Source organism: Sinocyclocheilus anshuiensis, unplaced genomic scaffold (genome assembly GCF_001515605.1).
Source record: "Sinocyclocheilus anshuiensis isolate Anshui unplaced genomic scaffold, SAMN03320099.WGS_v1.1 scaffold1115, whole genome shotgun sequence".
Taxonomy (NCBI): Eukaryota; Metazoa; Chordata; class Actinopteri; order Cypriniformes; family Cyprinidae; genus Sinocyclocheilus; species Sinocyclocheilus anshuiensis.
In genome coordinates this window covers 718450-727080 of record NW_015547735.1, presented here as the reverse complement: position 1 = coordinate 727080, position 8631 = coordinate 718450, and the positions used below count along the sequence as shown (strand labels likewise).

Genomic DNA, 8631 nt, shown 5'->3' with positions numbered 1-8631 from the left:
GGTCAAAATTATCAATTTCTCTTTTATGCCAAAAATCATTAGGATATTAAGTAAAGATCATGTTCCATATTTATATACCGTAAATATATCAGAACTTAATTTTTGATTAGTAATATGCATTGCTAAGAACTTCATTTGAACAACTTTAAAGATGATTTTCTCAATATTTAGATTTTATTGCACCCTCAGATTCCAGATTTTCAAATAGTTGTATCTCGGCCAAATATTGTCCTATCCTAACAAACCATACATCAATGGAAAGATTATTTATTCAGCTTTCAGATTTATGACTGGTTTAGTGCTCCACAACTCTGGCATTGTTTTGACCTTAAGATATAGTCAGAAGTCGCATGTTTATAAAACGCCAACGAAAGTTGCATCGTGTTTTCGTCTCACTTCAGGTTGTCTTCGTCCCGTCTTTCCCTTTGTCCTCCTCTTGCACGCTCGTCTGCAGCTTGCTCCAGATGGCCGAGTCTCCCGTCTGCAGCGCTTCCATGAACAGGCTGGTGTGCTCGCGCAGGCGATCCAGCTCCGTCTGCATCTGCCTGTTCTGCCGGATCAACTCTTTCGTGCGCAGCGTGATGTCCAGCAGGCCTGACTCGCTGAGGATGTTGTAAGTGTTGCAGAAGCGCTTTATTTTGTTGTCCGTAAACGCCAGCGTCCACAGGGAGTCGTCTGTGGATTCGGGTCTGCGTTCGGTCGCATGTGACTCGACGGATGCTGGAAGAGTGCTGGGTAATTGCACGCTGGCAGACGAGTCTTTCTGACCGCAAGAGGAAGACGAGCTCTTGACTGAGGAAGAGGAGCTGGAACTAGAAGCGGAGCTGCTGCTGCTGCTCTTATGCGCCGCGTCTCCGGGATGAGGAGCGATTTTGGGGTAGGATTTGAGGATAGGGAGGTACTTTCTGTGCCGACGGCGTTTAGACAGGGGTCCCTTCGGCACTGGGGCGGATCTTTGCGGGACGACGGGTTGAAGGAAGACCACTTGAGGCTGCGGAAGCACTTCCACCGCCGGACTGAAGGACCAGGGCTTCAAAGACGAAGAGTTTTCACCAGACTGCAGATAAAGCATTAAAATAGAGATTGTTAGAGATTGTTGTTCTTATTATTATAAATAGTATGACTGCATTATGAAGATGGAGTCGTTAATGCATAAAATAAAACAATATTAAATAGTGAAAAAAAGTCCTGTATACCACTTCAGAATACACACTGAACATTACATACATGCATTCAATTGATTAAAATTGGCAGCAAATACATTTATAATGTTACAAATGATTTCTATTTCAAATAAATGCTGTTCTTTTGAACTTTGTTTATCTGTGAATCCTGAAAAATAAGAAATATCATGGTTTCCACAGAAATATTGTGCAGCACAGCTGTTTTCAACATTGATAATAATCATAAATGTTTCTTGAGCAGCAAATCAGCATATTAGAATGATTTCTGAAGATCATGTGACACTGAAGACTGGAGTAATGATGCTGAAAATACAGCTGCGCATCACAGAAATACATTACAGTTTAACAGAGATTCACATAGAAAACAGCTGTTTTAGATTATAATAATATTTCACCATTTTTACAGTACTTTTGATCAAATAAACACAGCCTTGGTGAGCAGCACAGGTAAAGATATTTCTTTAAAAACTTCTAAAATCTCACCGACCACAAACTCTTAAACACTAGTTATTGGTTAATCTATAATTCAAATATGACTTCACATGGTGTTAGATAAACCTCGTTCCACTGTAATCCTAATGCCAAACTCACAAGCTTCTGGATTTATAGAGTCCTTACTTGATTTATAGAGCTCGCTTTCTATTTAAAACGAGCCACTCTACATATACTATGTGTACTCCAGACTAGGGATGGGCGATACGGCAAAAAATTAAAATCTTGATTTATTTTCAGAACGTTTGACGGATTCTCAATTTTTTACGATTTTTAACTAGTCGACTTGAAAATGTAACTACGACATGATTCCAGTAACTTCCTCTAGTTAAAGACAATTCTATTCCAAGTGCGGCACACATGAAGATATAAATGTTAAACAAATCACTTGTTAAATATCTTTGCAGAAAAGATGCATGAACTATAACTACATCTTGTACAAACTTGTCTTATACATATTATATGTTCAGAAATAATGCGAGGAAAAATCTCAGAAGTCAAGGTAATTCAAACTCAAAATGACTGAAGGTATAACAGCAGTAGAGTATTATTAACTATAAATGTTCTGTAAAAACAACAGCAGCTTTCAGTCTGACACCGTGATGCAAACATGAAATATCAGACGTACAGTAATAGTTCTTCACAGGTTTTATTATTCGCTTGCACTGCTTTTCCATTGTGTTTTCTGTGTAAACATGGACTTGTTTGACTGTTGCTCTCGCGTCTCTTGCATGAAGCAGCTTTCTAAAAACACTGCGCTCAAGTTAAGAGAAGTTCACTCCCATCTTGTTGCATGTGCTTGCTATTCCACTGCAGCGTCGCATCTTTATCAACACAAAAGCTCATTCTGTGTGAATGGTGTCTAGTGATATATATTCTACTCGCGGTCCTTCACTGAACGCGGTTGGATCGTTCTTTTCTCTTTACCGTTATCACCGGCATATTGTCAAAGTGTCTAAATCTAACGTTTGGTAATATTTCTATTCAAAATCGCAATTCCTCCATTTCTAAAAAATTAAATCGTGGCAAAACATTAAATTGGAATTAATCGGAAAAATCGCCCAAGACCCGTGAGGACAAAAGCAAACGCAGAAGGTCTGAAGTTCACCTGCTGAAGAAGCACATTGTTCATGAAGATCATTGGCGAGAGGCCCTGCAGCGCTCCGCTCACCACCGCGGTCAGCTGCGACGCATCGTCTGTGTCCGTCTGATCCACCGAGCCGCCGTCTGCCAGAAACACACACGTGAACATCATCTCACACACTTCAGTGCCTACAGAAGAGAGTCCAAAGCTCTCGCTACACACCTGAGAAGCCCGAGTCCCTCTCAGACTCCGGCTTGGACTTCCCCATCCTTTTGTTTTTAAATCTGGCCATGGCTCTCATGTGACCGTCATCCTTCAGCCTCGAGCTCATCCTATTCCACCGTACGAGCCTAAAACACCAGACAGAACCATGACTGCTCTGCAGAAGCTACACTTTTAAAACAGCTTTTCAGTGCAAATATTAATTAAGAATTATTAGACAAACAGGACTTATGCATCACAGTTAACTGAAAATCAAATTAAATAAATTTAACTGAAAAACAATTTGGAAAAAAAGTTGCCAAGAAAATATTTATTATTTCCATTTAGTTAAGTACTAAAATAACTAAAACTGAAATAAAAATGAATTTTAAAACTATACTGTCATATTTTTAAATGATAATAATAATAAAAACGGATTCAAAATATTAATAAAATCTCAGTATTATTAAAATAGCATGCTGATGCATCATGTTACTTATTATGTTTCTATAAGCGTAGTATGCATAAACTTTAAGTAAAAAAACTGTATTGTTCAAGAAAACGCCTTGTAGTAAAAATACTGAAGACAATTTTACAAAAACTGAATTAATGTTAAGTTAAAGGCATGCCAATGTTTGCATTGTTAGTTAACCAAAACAACAACAACAACAACTTTCATCACTTGACATGAAACAGAAATAAAGTATAAAAATATGAACTTATTTTATTTCCTCTAGCAGCACGTCTCATCTTCATTTAGTGTAACTTGATGTACTAACATAACTAATGCTAAAATTCAAATTAATAATAAAAAAATACAAAAACACAACAAAACTGCTAAAAAATTAACTACACTTAAAATGAAAACAGAAAAACAAAACAAAAATAAAACTCCTAAAAAATATTGCTAATTATCAACAAAAAATAAATATAAATAATAAGATAAAAAATAAATAATACGGTCCTACTACTGTTTCTACAAACGTTAAACATCTTATATTTTAAAATAAACCTTAAGTATTCAAGTAAACGTTACTATCACACATTAGTAATGATATCCTCCTGAGACCCAGAAAAAAACTTTGTGAATTTAGTCTTTTTTCATGTCTTTACATTGTTTAGAGCATAAGAAAAAATGGAAAAATAACTTTTTTGAAAAATAATTTTTTTTATACCCAACTTTGTACAAAGATGATTCTCAACTAAAAGATCTAACAGAATGATTTGATATACCATTTTGCTTTATGCAATGTGTATAAAATTTCCATAACCTCGTTTTCCCATTAACACAGTGTTATCTATACACTGTATCTAATTTGCATATTAATGTGCTGTTGAAGAAGTGTAATAATGGGAGTAATAATTGGCCGGATTTTCATAATAATATCTAATATTTCATAGAAATACATAAAAAGTAACATTTCTTTCCCTATTCATTTGTTATGTCTTCCAAAATGCGTAATAAACATGTTTTTAGTCCTGGTGTCTTGCATAAAATCATATTTTTAAAGTCACATTTTTTATTTGAAACCCCATAACATTTTCCTGAGACGTTGATTCATAACAAACAATCTGAAAATTAAATCACACTCAAATGATAATTACTAAATATCATCATATTTCCATAAGGATGTACAATTTACTAAAATACACTAAAATATAATGTCTAGTCTACCACAGAGAGGATAAGTTAGTCTTGTTGTTATTGTGGACCGAGCGTCATGACGTCACCAGGTAGGTCAATTACGTGCTTAATCTCCAGCAGCGCCAATCAATCATTACCTGTCAAACATCAGATGATCGATACTTGTCGTAGTAGTACGTTACATTAAAAAAGAGAAAAGTTTCGTGTCTAAACGTCAAGCTTTCACACGAGCCACATCGCGATACAGGCCCAAGCTACGCGGCTAGCGCCTTTAAACACAGGCCTGCCGTTTAGTTTCCCCTCAGAAGCACGTAAACGTTTATTCGAGCGACATTCGTTCATTCAGAGAACGGAAACGACTTACGTGCGCGTCGCGATGACCGTGACTTCATCCGGTAACCGATAAAAACACGCTCTTTCTGCAGTCCTCCTCAGATATAAAGCGTTAGAACAGCGTTCTGCGAGCGTTCCGTAGCGTCAGTCACGCAAAACACGCTACACGGTGCCATACACAAGCCCCGCCCTCAGGGGAACGTTTGACATTAATAATGAGACGTTAATGCATTCATATTTATCTTAACGGCTAAATAAAGCGTCCGTTGAGAGCGCGTTCGTTTAATTCTTTCGCTAATTTACGTTGGATTATTTGACGTGACGCCATCGCTCCGAGAATGACTTGCGATCTTATCCAATCGGAGGCTACTAAACCGCTCCGACTGGCCAATCCTCGCGCAGGAGGCGGGGCTTGTCGGAATTCAGCCGCGGCTTTTGTTTAAATGGACTTTCCTTTTATGGAGAATGTGGGCGGGTCTGCTGGCGGCAGTGGTGCGCGTCATTTTCCACGCTCGCCTCGCATTGGTCAGTGACGCAAGCATTAAAGCTATAAAACGTGACTATTGGGACGAAAAGCCAAATATTCTCCAGTCACTTGTGTTATGTAACACCAATAAGACCTTCATTTAACCTGGAGACTTTGAGAAATGACTTTAAAGTCCTCTTTTGTCAATAAATGGTGAATAAACAAACTGCTAAATGCATAAATTAATTATTATAATTATTAGTCAATTATAAATGCATACATGTACAGAAAATTCACTCACTCCATTCTGATAAAATAAAACAAATCGTTTTATTTCTTTAAATACTGTGAGTTTATTGTTTTATAAAATATATTAAGACACATATGGGGATATGAACATGCACTGCATTGTTTTTTATATTTTCATTGTAAATTTCCCAGACTGTTGAGTTAATTGTAGCAGCACTGAGGTATTTCGCATTGATAGAGCCGGTTTCCTTCAGTTTAGCAGCTTTATTGACAATCTGTGATCCAGTTCAGTCCATATATAAAGAACGCAGATGTGTGTTGATCGCTGGAAGCCACATCCGGGTCAGCGTCCAGAGCTTGTGTGATGATGATGAGTCTGTGATCATCACATCTACAGCAGGCCATACACACAAACACATGAATGAATGAATAAATAAATGCAATATTAATATAAAATATATAAATAATAATAATAATAATAGTAACAATAACAACAAAAACAACAATAATAATAATCATCATCATAATAATAATACATTTTTGTTATATAAATAGGTATACAAATATATCTAGTTGACTAAAATGACTAAGTTGGGGCTTTAATGCCTTTAATGTCTACAGACACTATGGCGAATATAAATCCATTTGCTCTCAAATCTATTCTAGCAGATTTTTTTCTGCTTTTGTATTTGAGCTGAATATACAGGTGTAACATAATTGTTTTAACTGAGAATTACTTTCACTTACTCATTAAAATATTTAACATAAATAGATGGCACATATGTATGTAAAAACAAAACACCTTCATCAAGGTAAAAAAAATGAGATCAGCTCGTGGGCCCAGTTTCATGAACACAGCCACTAGACTGTGTCTTAAGAACTAGTTTGAATAACTAGCAGTTAGGCAAGATATCTGTCACTTTTCTGATTCGTTATGGGCCAGTCTATTTTTTTTGTAACTGACTTGAAACAGTTATGACCAGTCTTGCAGAAAACAAATGAGACGACTAACTTCTCTGGACTAGCAGTGTATGCATGGGTCCCTGGACAGTGGACACACATGAGCACTAATGAGTGAATGTGATGCACTGATGTGAGTGTGTGGCTGACCCCGGCATCCGTCCTTCCTCTCCGTATCCTCCTGCGTTTGCCCTTCTGCGTCCTTCTGCTGAGGAAGAGCATTCTGAGCCTTCACTTCTGTCATTTACAAACATCAATCAGTCAATCAGTACTCACTGCTGATTTCTCAGGTGGTGTCGTCTGGGCCTGAAGGACAGAAAGTGAGTCAGATAAATGAAAAGAAAGCAAGATGTGAGTGAGAGCCGTGAAGTGACTGATGTACCTACACTCACAGCTCTGGTGCTCCAGAAATGAAAGCAGGACATATTCTCTGCTCCTCTCCGCCGGAGTTATCCTCAACAGCTGATGAAAAACACAGAGCATTCAACATCAAAACATGAAGGAATAGCTCATCCAGACAGACAGACAGACAGACAGACAGACAGGTACGTAGGTAGATAGATAGATAGATAGATAGATAGATAGGCAGGCAGGCAGGCAGACAGACAGACAGGTAGACAGGTAGACAGGTAGACAGATAGACAGATAGACAGAACAGACAGACAGACAGACAGACAGATAGATAGATAGATAGATAGATAGATTTTACAAAAGTTAGAATTTTAGAGAAGACTTAAATGCAGCTCTTTTCAATTTCACAAAAGGTCCGTGAGCTTCGAGCTCCAAAATCACCAAAAATATCAGTGTTATTTTAGTACAATGACATTTTTTAATAACAGTTTGATTTTTTAAAATTTTAATTTTATTTAAAGCTTGAAAAATGTTAAAATAAAAAATGATACGGACTCCAAGCTTTTGAATGGTAGAGTGTATAATGTTAATAAAGCTTTTTGTTTCAGATAAATGCTGATCTTTGGATCTTTCTATTCATCCTGAACAAATGTACTCAACTGTTTTAAATATTGATAATAATGATAATCATAAATGTTTCTCGAGCAGCAAATCAGCATATTATACTGATTTCTGACACTAAGCACGCATAAACGTTGTTTTCTCAAAAACACAATCACATACATACATGCTGCCCACATATTATTGTAGCACAGTTTGTGCTGATTACAGTGTTATTAAACTTTAGACATTCAAATGTTTGTAAGCAACTGAAAAAAGCACAAATGTCAGGGCATGTCAAAACTTCTCCAGGGCCCCAAAACCCCCTCAGTCCCCAGAGGGTTAAACAGAGCATAGTGATTGGCTCAAAGGAGTCTAAGAACTCAGTAGTAGTCAAGGAAACACACACACACACACACACACATATATATATATATTTGTTGTTGCAGTGATAAACACAACAAATGCACAAGTAAAAATATGTAAATAATAATAATAGTGCCTATATAGTTTTTATTAATTTTATTTCAGTTTTAGTTTTAGTTCATTTAATGCATAAAGTTAAACAAAAATGAGGAAGTTTGCTGAAATAAAATAAGTTTATTTATTTTATTTTATTTCAGTCCAATTTTTTTTTATTAATTTCATGTAACAAATTTTTTGTGGTTTTGGTCTTAGCTTTAGTTTTCGTTAATAACCCTGATTCCAGTGTGTTCAGAAGTCACCCGGATGTTTTTGTTGATGTTTAGTCACTATGAACTGCTGTTAAATGAAAACAGCTGTGTGAAGATTCTTTAGAAATGTGTCCCACAGTAAAGAATAGCAGCGTATGTGACTGAGGTGACAGTGTCTATGCCTGGATGCTGATGTTGCGTGTGCTGGCGGGGAAACAGGCCAGTTTGTCATCATTGCAGCATCCGGAGCAGCGCAGCAGCGGCACACAGCCGGGATTGTAGATGTGCTCGACTCCTCCGGGATACTCCTGCTCCACCTCCACCATCCACTCCAGAGAACGACACTGACTGCGGCACCACGCCTCGGGGAACAGCATCACTGAACACACACA

General features: G+C 37.2%; 2 protein-coding genes across 5 annotated transcripts in view; both read right to left on the bottom strand.

Annotated features, from left to right (window-relative positions):
- Positions 1-226: 226 nt before the first annotated feature.
- Positions 227-5264, bottom strand: LOC107704374 (CLOCK-interacting pacemaker-like). Its single transcript, XM_016507284.1, has 4 exons — positions 4971-5264; positions 2983-3110; positions 2785-2903; positions 227-1057 (listed from the first exon to the last, which is right to left on the bottom strand). The coding sequence occupies exons 2-4, from the start codon at positions 3089-3091 to the stop codon at positions 398-400; spliced, it is 888 nt and encodes a 295-aa protein (XP_016362770.1). The 5' UTR covers positions 3092-3110; positions 4971-5264; the 3' UTR covers positions 227-397.
- A 701-nt stretch (positions 5265-5965) lies between these two features.
- Positions 5966-8631, bottom strand: part of LOC107704385 (snake venom vascular endothelial growth factor toxin ICPP-like) — an 8996-nt gene continuing 6330 nt past the window's right edge. The window contains exons 3-7 of one of the 4 annotated variants that reach the window (XM_016507300.1): positions 8422-8618; positions 6997-7076; positions 6891-6920; positions 6765-6822; positions 5966-6045 (exon numbers count right to left, since the gene is read on the bottom strand). In XM_016507300.1, coding sequence (XP_016362786.1) covers positions 6040-6045; positions 6765-6822; positions 6891-6920; positions 6997-7076; positions 8422-8618 — 371 coding nt within the window. In that variant the 3' untranslated portion in view covers positions 5966-6039. Of the gene's footprint in view, positions 6046-6750; positions 6823-6890; positions 6921-6996; positions 7077-8421; positions 8619-8631 lie in introns of those variants that run through there. The other 3 variants (XM_016507301.1, XR_001635953.1, XM_016507302.1) reach the window with 3 other exon arrangements.

Bases quoted from the DNA above. Each gene is read 5' to 3' on its own strand.
- LOC107704374 (XM_016507284.1), bottom strand. From the start codon at position 3,091: ATGAGCTCGAGGCTGAAGGATGACGGTCACATGAGAGCCATGGCCAGA. The intron at 2,904-2,982 runs GTGTGTAGCGAG...TGTTTCTGGCAG, and splicing joins GAGGGACTCGGGCTTCTCAG to ACGGCGGCTCGGTGGATCAG. The intron at 1,058-2,784 runs GTGAACTTCAGA...CTTTATCTGCAG, and splicing joins ACAATGTGCTTCTTCAGCAG to TCTGGTGAAAACTCTTCGTC.